Source organism: Mauremys mutica, chromosome 14 (assembly GCF_020497125.1).
Source record: "Mauremys mutica isolate MM-2020 ecotype Southern chromosome 14, ASM2049712v1, whole genome shotgun sequence".
NCBI classification, from domain to species: domain Eukaryota; kingdom Metazoa; phylum Chordata; order Testudines; family Geoemydidae; genus Mauremys; species Mauremys mutica.
The window spans coordinates 36,167,698-36,181,670 of NC_059085.1; the positions used below are offsets into that span (position 1 = coordinate 36,167,698).

At 45.3% G+C, this 13,973-nt stretch overlaps 1 protein-coding gene across 6 annotated transcripts in view; it reads left to right on the forward strand.

The window, feature by feature from the left end:
• BCO1 (beta-carotene oxygenase 1) overlaps nt 1–13,973 on the forward strand; it is a 107,442-nt gene that overhangs the window by 60,882 nt on the left and 32,587 nt on the right. Inside the window, exons 1-3 of one of the 6 annotated variants that reach the window (XM_044986975.1) lie at nt 1,374–1,491; nt 11,559–11,671; nt 12,720–12,855. Coding sequence is in view for 1 of the 6 variants with exons in the window: in XM_044986971.1 (XP_044842906.1) it covers nt 13,863–13,926 (64 nt within the window). In the remaining 5 variants the exon portion in view is untranslated. Of the gene's footprint in view, nt 1–1,361; nt 1,492–11,558; nt 11,672–12,712; nt 12,856–13,806; nt 13,927–13,973 lie in introns of those variants that run through there. The other 5 variants (XM_044986972.1, XM_044986973.1, XM_044986974.1 and 2 more) reach the window with 5 other exon arrangements.

Below are 13,973 nucleotides of genomic sequence, written 5' to 3' on the forward strand. Positions count from 1 at the left end.
ATCAGAAAAGGCCTTGCTACAAACCACAATTAAATAAGGTCTGGTTGTCAAAAGCACCCTGCAAAACATTTCCCCTTTTGGACCTTTGCAGGTGGTAGTTATTGAGTTGAAAGAAAACTGCTAGACTGTTGGGAAGTGTGATGGGGGTCTACACCATACTGGCACAAAAAAGGTTAACTGGAGGTGAGCTCTCAATTAAGGTACCTGGTTGCACCTGGAGGATTGGCCAGGCCCAATGACTGATGAATCCCAGTTGGGAGAGGAGCTGGGGTTACTATAAAGAAAGGAAGTGTGACTCACAAGGGCTGGAAGGAGTTTTACAGTCTCTCTCTGGGATAAGAGAGGGGAATGTGTCCTGGAGGTGTTCCACTGAGGGCTGAAAGAGGGATGCAAAGTCAAGCCTGAGGAGGGCGGAGGGGGGGTAAGTTAATACTCTTATTCTGGGATTTATTGGGGGATTTGAGAGGAGAGCCCTGTGAATCCAAGCCCCTGTGGGAAGGGTAAACTTGAAGAAGCTGTGGGAGAGCCCTGCTTGCAAGCTTGATAGGAATAAGTCTAGGAAGATGGCAGCAAGGAATTGGAGGGATTGAATCTTGACTGTCTGTCTTAGGGTCCCTGACTGGAATCCAGTGTTGAGGGTGAACCTGGGTTCTCCTGTCTGCCATTGGTGAGGTGGCATAAGCCCCTGAGAAGGGAAGGGACAGGATGGGAAGAAGCCCAGAGGAAGGGGCATATGACCCACTGGGCCTAGATCAAGGACTGTGGGGTGGATGGAGAGACTGGACACTTTTCTGTTGGACTTCTTGTTATCCTGGAAGGGGTGCAACTAAATGCTGACCTGGCTGAGTTACTGGAAGAGACACCATGGCAGGACTGGAGCAGCTGTTAGGTGCTCAATGGAGAAAGAGCCTGCTATGCTGTCCCCAGCCACGAGGGGGTGTACCAGCAGGGGGAGAAGTCTTTGACATTCTCTAGAGGTCAAGAGCTATGGGTAAGGTTGGATGCTGAGCTTGTGATGTTTTAAAGGGGCCTTTCTTTCAGAGGATTTCTGCGCTTTCTGAAAATCAGGCCCCTTTCAGGTGTCTCAAGTTTGGTTGCCAAAAATGGAGGCACCCAGAATCACTTGTTAGAACATTGTTGTGTTTGGCCTTTCCCCTAAATGATGGTTGTTAATAATCTGGCCCCTATTTGGCTAGTCTTAATTTCTACAACTCAGACTCTACCCTCCTGGCAATGGCTCTATATGTTGTCAATAGGCCAGTTCAGGTGATGTGAGAATAGAATATGTCATGTGCAGCAGCCATATCAAATTCCAGCAGATGCCATCCCTTTGACACTTGTCACAAGCCCTGGATTGTGATGTCACTGGGCAAACCAGGTAGAAGGATGAGTCCAGTTCAGCAGCAGAAAAATGCTGAACTAGTCAGCAATAATGGGGAACAATAGAAACACTTCAATCTAAGTACCTCCCCAGCCCCACCTGCAGAGAGGGTACGTACCACTGCCTGCTGCACAACATTTTTGAGGGATACTGTGTTAAAATGTTGACAGCAAATTGCTGTCCTGAAATCTCTGGGTATATCTACACTGCATCTGGGCGGGAGCCACCCAGCCTGTGTTGACAGAGTCACAGGAGTGGGACTCAAACTAGTGTGCTAAAATTAACGGGGTGGATGTTATGTTGTGTTCTGAAGCCCACCCAGCCCCCTAGTCTTGAGGTCCTAAGCTACAGCGTGAGCTGCAATGTCCACACTCTATTTTTAGTGTGCTAGAGTCTGTCTATCTGGGCTGGGAGACTCGCTCCCATCTGCAGTGTAGACATACCCATAGGGGCTCCATGACTCTTCAAGGCCCCAAAGGGGTTCTACTTAGTCATCAGACACCTGTGCCCCAACTTCCTTAATGAAGGGACACAGCATTGGCCTAGACAGGCTCCAGGAGCAGCTAGACCTCAGAAGGGTTTCCAGGGAGCTGAGAGGAGAAAGGTGGATCCCTCTGGAGCCCAGGTAGCTGTGCTTTATTACTAATGAGGCCTATCTACAGAGGGCAATCTCCTAGGCAAAGAACCCTGCTTTCCATTTCTTCAAAAGTGTGGGGAGTGTCAGTGGGTAGATCCTGGAAAACCGGCTTAGGTGCTGGATGGCATTTTATTTTTCTGTGTATGTTGGTTTAGCTGAGAAGCCGTCCCAGAGGCAGAGAGAGGGCATTTCAGGCAAGTAAATGATGGTTTTCTAAGAAGGAATGATTTTCTTTGGCGTCACATAAGCCCCAACTGACCTTTGATGGGAGGTTAGAACTGGGGCCTGACCACAGGCTGATGTAAAACACATGGAAACAAAAAATCAATACACATGGGAGACTGTTAAGAGAATGTGGTTTAATGGTTAGAGCATTGACTGGGGATCAGCACTTTCAAGTTCTATTCCCTGCTTTGCCCTTGACTTGCTGTGTGAGATTTTGCTTAAGTCAGGCCTTGGTTACCAGAAACCTCAACTATAGACATACCAGAGGTGCCAGCTCTCACAATTTTATTGCAAGTTTTGTGATATTTGGTGTTTTTACTTAAATCCCCAGTTCCTAGAGTCGGGGCATTATGAGACCATCACAATTTACTTTTCATTGCTCCCTCCTCTCACCCCCCCCCCAAAACAACAACAACAAAAAACAGTTTCTAGCCCTCGTGGTTCTGGAGCACGGCTTGAACATATGATCCCTGAAGGCTAAACAGCAAGATGCACAAAAATAACCCAACATTTAGTTTTAAAATCTCATTATACTTAAGCCAACCTCATGATACTTCATGGCCTGACTCGTTATTTTTGCATGCTTGGGGCTCGTTAACGCATGTCAGTTTTTGGAACCTTAGCTTGACATTGGGCCTGATAGTTCAGAGGTACTGAGCACCCACAACTCCTATTTACTTCAGTGGGTGCTTGGCCCCTGTGGAAATCGGGTCCTTGTGTCTCAAGTTGAGCAACCACAACTGGAGGTCACTGTTGGGAAATAGCAGCAAAAAGTCTTGTGGCACCTTATAGACTAACAGACGTTTGGGAGCATGAGCTTTCGTGGGTGAATACCCACTTCGTCGGATGCATGCTGTTGGGAAATATAAACCTTACTCCTCATTCAGAATAGATGTGCTGCACTACAGCCACAGCACAGGGTTACATTCAAACAACTGCAGAGCTCCGTTCTATTACAGAACTTTCCTGTAAGGAAAGCGTGACTCATCCAAGCATTTACAGTTCTCTAAGGTTCATATTTTTGAACTTTGGTCTCCTAGTTGTGGTGAAAACAGTTCCAAAGTCTTACAGGGGAGTTGATCTCTGTGCTGGCACAGAGCATGCTACATGGACCAAGGGGGAGGTAATGTGCTTCCATTAACCTGGGATGGGCTGGTTTGCCCCCGGTGTGGGTTAGAGCAGCCATGATGTTCTACTATGGGTAGGGCCCTACCAAATTCACAGTCCATTTTGGTTAATTTCACAGTCATAGGATTTTAAAAAGTGTAAATTTCATGATGTTAGCTATTTAAATCTGAAATTACACAGTATTGTAGGGGTCCTAAGGTGACCAGATGTCCCAATTTTATAGGGACAGTCCCAATATTTGGGGCTTTTTCTTATATAGGCACCTATTACCCCCCACCTCCTGTCCCAATTTTTCACACTTGCTATCTGGTCACCCTAAGGGGTCCTGATCCAAAAGGAGGTGTGGGGTTGCAAAGTTATTGTAGGGGGGGTTGCAGTGCTGTTACCCTTGTTTCTGCGCTGTTGCTGGCAGCGGTGCTGCCTTCAGAGCTGGGATCCTGGCCAGTAGCCACCTCCTGGGCTGGTTCTAGGCACCAGCAAACCAAGCACGTGCTTGGGGCAGCACAATATCAGGGGTGGCATTCTGGCCTCTTTTTTTTTTTTTTTGCTTCGGCAGTTTGGGTGGCTTATTTTTTTTGCTTGGGCGGCAAAAAACCTAGAGCCAGCCCTGGCCGCCGCTCTCCAGCTACCTGGCTCTGAAGGCAGGTGGCAATATTGTGACCCCCTTAAAATAACTTTGTGTTTCCCCTCTGCCACTCCCTTTTGGGTCTGGACCCCCAATTTGAGCAAGTTGGTCTCCCCCGTGAAATCTGTATACTATAGGATAAAAGCACACAAAAAACCAGCTTTCATGGTCCGCAATGCATTTTTCATGACCATGAATTTGGTAGGATTCTAACTCTGGGTTATTGCAGCCCTGGAGAATAGTTGGGGTGTAAGCAATTGCCTGATGTGGCCTGGAATGCATTCTACACCAAGATCTATGTAGGTGAAAAGGGACCATAGAGAAGAGATTAATTCCCTCCCCATCTTTAAATGGGGGTACGTAGTGTCTAGGTTATCCTACCTGCATCACGTTCATTGCTAACCTGAAAGAGGTGCCCTCTTTGTTCCCATGACTCAGACCAGGACCACATGGTGCTAGGAGCTGTACAAACACAGAACAAAAGGATGGTCCCATTAAAATAAATTGAATCTACAACCAAAGGCCCAGTATTTGTGACACAGGCGCAAACCCATGGAATCTGTGACCATTTGAATGCTTTCTGCTTTGGTGATGTATTTGGCTTCCTGCTGTGACGGTAGCTCATGCTGGGAGGATGGTTCAGGGCAACCTGGAGAATGGGGTAAGGTTAAGCCTCTAGCTAAGGTTAGGACTCAAATTTAGTATTAGGCTTTTTATTGGGATCAGTTCTTGGGCTGTACTTGTCAAGTACCCCCTAAAACCAACCTAGTTTGAGTGTCAAGGGTGTGATATACACCAAGTTGAAGTAGTTCCTGATAAATGCAATTCTTATTTGTTATTCACTCATGTAAAATATGGTATTCACCTTGTGCCTAGGTTAAAGACAATGAGAGCTTCACGTAGCTATGTAGGACTTAGGATAAGTTCTACTTAAATGCTTGCTTGTAAAACAATCAGGGAGAATGACTCCAGCATGTGCAGAATTTGTTCTTATAATCTATAGCCAGAGAAGATGCTTTACTTTTGTGACACAGTAACAAGGTTTTTCTGATATGATGGCTTGTTTCTAAATATGCCTTTCCCACATTTCTTTGTTAGCAAACTCTCCTATATTATCTGCTTTTGGCTAAACCTATAAATAACTATGTCAAGCCACTCCCTGCAAAGGCTCAAAGTAATCTAGGATTCCAGTGAATTTGATAGAAAATCTCTGAAATCAGCAGGCAAATACAAAAGCAGCCACAACAACCATCTAGATATCACAGACATTCTACCCTGTATGTCTTCTCCTAGGATAAACGCTATGATATTCATTACCCCAAAGCACTGACTCTTGCAGTTAGGTCTGATTTAAATTGGAAGCCTCCTATCTGGGCCATTGCCTTCCCCTGTTCAGATCATCTCTTTGTTCTTAGTGCTCTATAACACAGCTCCGGTGCTGCCCAAGCTACGTTGGAGGGGGTTGGTGTTTTAGTTTCCTTAGATAGGTTTGTCGAAGGTATTATGGGGTCTCTTCAAAGAGTGCTCTACAGCAGGGGTTTCAACCGTTTTCTTTCTGAGTCTCCCCACTCCCCAACATGCTATACAAACTCCAGGGCCCACCTGTGCCACCATAATGGCTTTTCTGCATAGAAAAGCCAGGGCTGTTGTTAGGGTACAAGCAGGGCAACTGCCTTGGGCCCCACATCACAGGGGCTCCCGCGAAGCTACATTGCTCAGACTTTGGCTTCAATCCCAGGTGCTGGGGCTCAGGGCCCTGGGCTTCAGCCCCATGGAGTGGGGCTTCGCCTTTCTACCCTGGGCCCCAGCGAGTCTGTTGGCCCTGTTTGGTGGCCCCCCTGAGACCTACTCATAGCCCGTCATTAGCTCATTAAATCTCCTTTCGCTTTAATACTTGCTTCCACTCAAGGGCCGAAAAATGGGATTTCCCTGTAACTGCTGAGTCTGTAGGTGCTTATCCTGGCCCTGTGCTCAGACTGTTACTAGCCCATATTATTACATATTTACCCAGCGCTGTCCTAACCTCTGCCATAGGATGGGCTTACCTGAGTGCTGCGCTGGGCAGCCTCTCCCCAGCCTGACTGCAACATCACCATTGATTGTTTAATATTACAGCAGTGGCCTCAGATGAGATCCGACCTCCATTGTGGTGGGTGCTATACAAACAGCCCTGGCCTCACGGAGTTTGACAATCTAAGGAGCCAGGCAGACAAGGAGTGCCCTGTTACCCTCCTTTTACAGATGGGGATCTGAGGCCCAGAGAGAAGTGACCTTCCCAAGGTCACTCAGCAAGTTTGTGGCAGAGCAGGGAACTGAGCCCAGAGCTCCTCTTGGGTGGAGCTGGGTTGAAATGTTTTGAATTTTGAAATATTTCAACACAAAATGGGGCCAAATCTTTTGTAAAATATGTTCCCGGTTTTTAACCAGTTCTACTCCTGAGTCCTCATGTGGGGCTTTAACCACAAAACCAGGCTTTCTCCAGGCCAATCTGATGTAAGGATGCTCCAGTTAACTTTGAACCCAAGTTTGAGGTGGGAATAGTGGTGCTCTGGTCTCTGAGGGGTTAACTCTAGCTCAGTTTCCCCCAACCCGTCCACATACGCTCAGGGGAGAATGACTTTGGGAAGACAGGCTCCACACACATGGGTGCAGGGCTGAGGTGAACCCCATGCTGGGCCGTTTTCTGTCTATTTTATGGCTTTCAAGTATTTTTCGTTCTCGTTGTAGACGCCACCCTCTCGTTCTCAAGAATGAACCTTGAAGAAAAGGCCTTGAGACGGATTCTAGGCCCTGCTCCAGCCACTTTACTCTGCTTCAGTGGCATGAAGGGGCTGCAGCAACCCTCTGGGGAATACCTCCAGTGGAGCAGGGCCAACATAGACAGCCCTACGCTGCCCTTGGGGACGGCCCCTGGGGGCTGGCTGGGAATGAGACAGGAGTATGTTGAAAGCAGGAGGGGGCTGCAGAACAGCTCAGAGGGAAGCAGGGAAGGCTGCCATCAATGAGAGTAATATCTAGGGCTGCTTTAGTCTGTGCAAAGGCCATGCCACCCAGAGAGCAGCCTAGCAGTAGCCAAGAGAGTTTGCAGCCACCTTCTCTCCACCTGCTCCTCTGTTTCTCTGCACCTCTTGAGAGGCTCAGCACAGAATCCGATTGGGTCGCTGGCTGAGAGGGTTTTTTTCAGGTTTCTGAACTGTTGCACACAGTGAGCTGTTCCATAGGGCAATTGAGATATTATCTTAATTAGCAAATTAACTCTGGCTTGATAACTTATCTTTACTGGGTACAAAAATTAACTCGCATTCCCATTTTGGACACTAGAACGTGGAGGGGCTGGTATCAGAACCTTGGTGAGGAATTCACTCATTTCATATGGAAAGAAGGATTTGTGAGACGACGTACTTTTTGAGCAAAATGTTTTAGGGCCTAGCTGCACTATAAGTCTAGTGGTGCCAGAGCTGATAGGGATCTAACATCCCTTTGTGTTTATGCCGTGGATGGGACAATGTGGCTACAGCGCTGTTAGGGGAGTGAATGAGCTTCAGACAAACAATTAGCCACTGAAGTGATTAATTTATTTGTTTTGATTTTTTTTTTAAACGTCAAAAGCTGCAGGGCCCTTTTCCATAAATAAAAATGACGTATTTGGTGAAAAAGTTCAAACAGCAAATAGATTTGCTCACGGACAGTTTGCCAATGGAGAGGTACAATGCATTCGATACATCACTCATTGGGAATTATTCACCCATCTCTACAAGTGAGTGATAAACCATCACAGACAAGGGAACAAAACAGGCCTATGTGGGGTGAAAGCCAAATTAGAGACTAGGTGGGTGTTATATCCTTGGGGCAGCCGGTGTAGGAAGCAATCACTTGAGGCCAGAGAGCAGACAGCTAACCAAAACCTCCATTTTATTTACAGACACAGAGAGCTCACTCAGCCGGTTGAAACCGGCTGAGCTATCCCTTAATAGTCTAACTCAATTGCCATAGTAACAAAACCCATGACAACCAAATACACAACAGTGGGGGAGGTAATATCTTTTATCGGACCAACTTCTATTGGTGAGAGAGACAAGCTTGTGCACTTACACAGGCTCTTCTTCACAGATAAAGAATAAAAGATATTACCTCACCCACCTTGTGGCTACCACGCTGCATAGTGCTAAATGAAACATTCCTCTTGTAACAAGGGGCGGTTGGGAGAGGAGGGCATGGTTGCTCTCTGGGGCAGATTGGTCTCCCAGTCTTCCATTCAGCCCTCGGCATATTTTTAGAGGAAATTTAAAAATTGTCTAGGGTCTAGTAATACAAGTTTCTTCAATTTGCAGTCTCCTACTCCCTCCCCAACTGAGACTGCTGCATCTCTTGCCCCTTCCTACACTTGATTGCTGCCAAGGTCACTGGGGGAGAAACGTGTGCAAAGAGTATCTCGTGATCATGCTGGTCCTATGTCCCCTGCGCTGAGCATCAGGGTTAGCCTTGAACTCAGATAGCACGTGGAAGGGCTGTATGGGATATCTGCTGATATGTCCTGACAGCTCACTAATGGTACAATTTAGATGGTATCTTAATTAGGGACTTGGGCTGCGAATTTATCATTCTAAACTTCCCCTCTCTGGGTAAAATATTAACTAGCTTTGCAGTGTTGGACAAGAATGCTATGGACAACTTTGTGTCCAACCATGGACAGAGCTGCAAAAAGGTGGGCTTGATTCAGAACTTCCAGCCATTGCAACTCCACTGACATGAGTGGAGTCACTCCTACTTCTCCCAGGTGTAAGTGAGAGCAGAACCAGACCTGTTGTTTCTTATGTTTAAACTGGTGCTTAGTTTTTCTTCTCCTTATTGAGCTACTGTGGAGTTTAGAGGAGAAGAGCAACTGATATAAAGCTAGGAGTCAGTTACTACAGGAGAAAAGGATTACAACAGGTGGGATTCATTAATAATAATAATAATAAAAGTCTTCTACAATATGTTTCATCAGTAGATGGCAACTTTACAAAGTAGATAAATATCATTACCTCCATTATACAGATGGGGAAACTGAGGTACAGGGCCCAAAGTCATACAGCAGACCCATGACAAAGAACAGAATAGAACCCAAATTCCTGTGTCCTAGTCCACTGTTCTAGCCACTTGGCCACATTGGGTTAGGCAGCAGGGTGCCTGAAAACAGCTGTGGATTAGTCTGCATTTAATTAAAATTCTACCTAACACCGTAAACCAGAAGATAATAGGAAATACAGTGGAATCTCATTGATCTTTTCTACTGTAGATGCCTTCATACCTCCACCATTCATCACAATCTCATTCAGTCACACAGCCTAACTCTAGCCTCTGTGAGAGTTAGATATGTTCTCCATACTCATACAGACAGAAACATGTCTTGGTAAATTCTAGAACATGCTGGTTGAACATTAAAACACATAAATGGCCTGGCGTTGTTGGAGGTTGTCGTTAGGATTACGTGGCTGAGTGTGATAGTGAGTAAATGAAGGTGTGGATTGTGCTTGGTTACATGCTGGAATGGAGGAGGAGGCTGTTGTGGAATCAGCAGTCATTGAATGTTAGGGTGTCTTGATGACTGAATGAGTTGAGGTTGGTGTAGATATTAATGTTGGCTCAATTGGTAATAGCCTTGAGCAACCTTTACTCTCGGTATGTCTATGCTGCAAATACTTTGAGTTAAAACAGTGGTGAAAACACAGCTACCTGGCCTTTAGATCAGGTTAGCAGCTTGAGTTCAACCCCAACTCCCTGTAGGTGTTAGCTTGAGCTGCTAATCTGAGTTAAAAGCAGAGGTGCTGTGTCTTCACTGCTGTTTTAACCCACGTTAGCTAAAACTGCTTAGCTAATCTGAGTTAAGAACACACCTTTGATTTGCTGTGTCGACATACCCTTACCTAATGGTTTTGTGGAGTATTTACTTAAATGATTTTAATATTGCTGTTAACATCTATATGTAGAATGAACAAAGATGAATGTAGGAAAAGAGAAGTCTCATTTTAAAAAAAAAGTTCCTTATAGAAACAATTATTTTGGTCAAAACATTATTGGTAAACAAGTCCAATTATTATAATATTTTAGCTATTGATATTATAGCTAAGAAAATGTTATCAGTAGATGTCAATAATTGTTTATAAGTATTTACACTGGGTATAGGAATTATTCACAGATGATAAAGCTGAATGTTATTTTTTTTTTCAAAAGGAGATCAAGTTCACAAGGCAATAGTTAACAAAGATAAAAAAAATACAGTGTACATCTCCTGGCACAGCGAGATATCAGTCAATATCATTTCAGTAAGATATCAGTTCTGCTATTATAGTCCATATCTGGTAAAGTAATAGATGGGAAAATGTAGTCAGGGTAGGTTAGAAACTGAATCCAACAATTTGTACCTTCACTTACAAGCGTTGATGATAACTTGACTTTTACTACTGGAGGACCTTGAAATTAAAGTGATTTTGATAAACATATGTATTTTCAAACACAAATAAGCAATAATATCATTGCCTATCTGCTTAGCAGGGTATTAATCTACTTCTTGAGTAGACAAACTACAAGTCCAAAGGTAAACAGATCTGTGTGAAACATTCACTACTGTTTTTTCATACACAAAAGCAAACATGCTTACAGTTTGAATTATATATTTTATAACAAAGGAACAAGAGTAGGCCTTGTTTGGCCTGGAAAATTTTATTTCCATTGGTCAGTGCTCGTGCAGTGGCACTATTTTTAGTAACAGTGTCATTGCTAGTATTGACAGGAGAAAGGCACAAGATGTTCTGAGTTTGGCCAGCACTATATCTTTCACTGTTATTAGCACCTGTGCTAGAAAAGAAGTGCAACACTGTCTAATATAGACGTACGTTGTGTGTCTGGCTCCCCTTGGCAACAGTCTGCACTGAACTGAGTATTAAATGGCTGCTAAACTCTATTTCCAGGAAAAGTGCTCAGAAATGTAAAGCAGCCCTTTGGCTGGGAGGGATCTGACTCTGAGCGGCTTCCACTTGGCTCCCAAATATCGTTTCTATTTGGAGAGCTCTCCACTGCATTTCTATGGCTCTAGCTTGCTCTAGTCTAGGCAGTCCTCCAGGGCTAGCCTTAAAGACCAGCCACGCTCCTTGAGTGTAGCTCCCAGCTGTCCACAGCCCCAGAGATACGGTGAGAGCAATGCCAGGCTGTGTGATGTAGTGCATCGCTCTTTGACTGTGCGTAGTTTGGGACTGTGCCGTAGGTGGGAGAGAAGCTCAGGGATGGGAAGAGGCAGAGAGGGGATGGGGAAAGTGGCAGACACAGAGAGAGAGAGAGCAAGACAGAAAGGTGGAGGGGAATCTTGAAGTGGGGGCTCTAGGTGGTACAGAAAAGGAATTTAAAAGGGGGACCTGGAGGAAACTTGACAGGAGCCAGTGTGGGGTGGTGAGTTGGGAAATCCAGGGAGAGGGAAAGGAGGGGAACTTGAGGATGGATTTGACAAGGGGTGGGAGATGAGGAACTGAAGAATTTGTGAGAGGATAACTTTTGTAAATGAGGTAATGTGTATATTGATTATTCAGATTAGGACATTGTATCAAACCTGAGAGGTGCCGTGGCCTTGTGTGCCAGGTTTCAACGTGTGGAGAGGGGAGCTGGGCCCAGCCCTGTGGTGCATTGGAGCCCCGCATGCTGGGTGAGTGCGGGGTGGGCTCACTCTCCAGCCCATGACCAATGACCCATTGCAAAACCTGGCTCCGCCTCTGGATCTCTCTGCTGGTTTTACATTGTCACTAGTAGAAATGTAGGGTTGGAAGGAACCTCGAGAGGGCATCTAGTCCATCCCCCTGTGCTGATGCAGGGCCAAGTAACAGGTGCTTGGCCAGCCTGTTCTTGACAGGTGCTTGGCCAGCCTGTTCTTAAAAAATCAAACTTTCCTCAGTGTCTTGTCCTCGCCTTTGACCTTCATGACTCTCCTCTCTCCTGGCTCTCCTCTTACCTCTGACAGTTTCTTCAGCATCTCTTTTAGTGGGTTCTCCTCTTTCCCATTGTTCGTGAGATTCCCACATGGCTCTGTCCTTGGCCGCCTTCTTTTCTCCCTTTACACCTCCTCTCTGGTTTATTCTCAGCCATTCTCATTACTGCAACTGCCGCTGGCGATTTGCAAATCTCCCTATACATCACAGGCTGTCCCATCATCAGCTTAACTGCAACAGGGTCAGACTCCTTGGGGCTGATTCTCAGTTACTTCCTTCCTGGCCTTCGGGAGGTGAGGAGCAAAGGTGGTTTTAAGCCGTCATTGTGCTCCCCATTTTCAGGGACTGTGCAGGGACCTGTCTGGCTCCTGATGTAATTTAGATCAGACTCAGGCCTGCTTTATGTTCTGCTTCCCCTGCTCCCTTATTCACCCTGTGCAGTACACTCTGGCCATGCCCTCTTCACCAGGGCAGGGAACAGGGCCAGTGGAGAGCCTTATGTTGCAAGAGAGGCTTCTGCACAGGGGGGAAAAAGGGGTGTAGTGTGAGAATCAGGCCCTTTATCTTTCCTCCAAAATACTCTCCATTCTCTATCACTGCTAACAAACCTATTACTAAGCCTGTGTGATTCCTCCCCTCTCAAGCCCTCACTTAAAATCCTGGTGCTTCTTCACTAATGCTACAGACTCCAGCAAAGCACCTTTATTTCCATATTTAGAAGCTGTATTGTGTTATTGTATTATCCTTTATTTCTCTTGGAGCCCACAGGGTGTGAGATGTTCTCCAAATGAAGAAGGCGGCATGATGACAGCCTTGAACTGTGCAGTGTGAAGGCAGACCTGTGGGAAGACTGCGAGTAAGGACAAAAGGAGCAATATTCACAAGCAAGCAAGAGCTGTCATAGGTAATGAAAGCTACATTTTACATAAAATAAGCATGTAAATATTTTCATTGCTTAATCAGCTATTAGGAGGTGATTTAAACATATGGGAACAAATAAGTCTCTGATTTCCAAGGTAATCTCACATGAAGTTGTATAATATTCAGTTGTACAAGGAGTCTTATCATTCATGTTATATATAGTCCCTTGGTTTGCTCTGCAATCACATGCTTTATATTGAAATAATTCTTTGACAGGAGGATTTCAAAATGAACAACACTGGAATCAGCTAAGAACCTAATCTTGAAACAAAAGCAGTGAAGTTAACTCTTTATTTAAAAAAAAAAGTCCCTAACCCCACTTACTCACCATTACATGATTTGAGTGATGTTACAACCCTTGTTTGTGAAGACAGCCATTCCTCATTCAGAGAGGTGCCCTTTAGCTTACTTTTCAACAGTCTGTTCAAAAAATAAAGCACAGAGCTGTGCACTGATCATTTCCTGCTAATGCTTAGAATGGCACAAACTTGTATTCCAAAGAGAAGGCTGTGATCAGCTCTGGAGACTTTTTTTTTTATTAGCTCCTTAAAAACAGAATCACAGTAGCAGGTGGAGGTTTTTTACTCTTTCCTTCAGCATTGTCATATGGGCAAGGATCCCTATCTAATATCCAAAGTTTCTCAGAATCCCTGGGATTCAGCTGGGATCAGACAATAGCCCCCTGCTGAACTGATCTCTTGTTCAATCATGAGCAAAAAGGCAAATGAATTAGCTCTCTCTGTCTATGAATGGAATAGAGATAAAGAGTTAAGCGTGGAGCGGGAGGGAGAGAATTATGGTATTATATGTGCTAAGGATTAAAGAACAGCTATTGTAAATTGACAGACTATCAGCCACCAGCAGCTGGCTGGAGGCGCACTTTGGCCTATAAATAACAGGAAAGAGCTGTTCGCAGCCCAGTCAGAGAGGGGACCACAGGAGCAGCACCAGCTGTGCAGGGGATATACAGGTTGTGTAAGTGCAGCAGACATGGATGTGATCTTTGGTAGAAATAAAGAGGAGCACCCAGAGCCCATAAAAGCAGAGGTGAAAGGTAAGGAAAACCTGTTCCAAACTGGGTGGGTATTTTTGTGTTTTCAA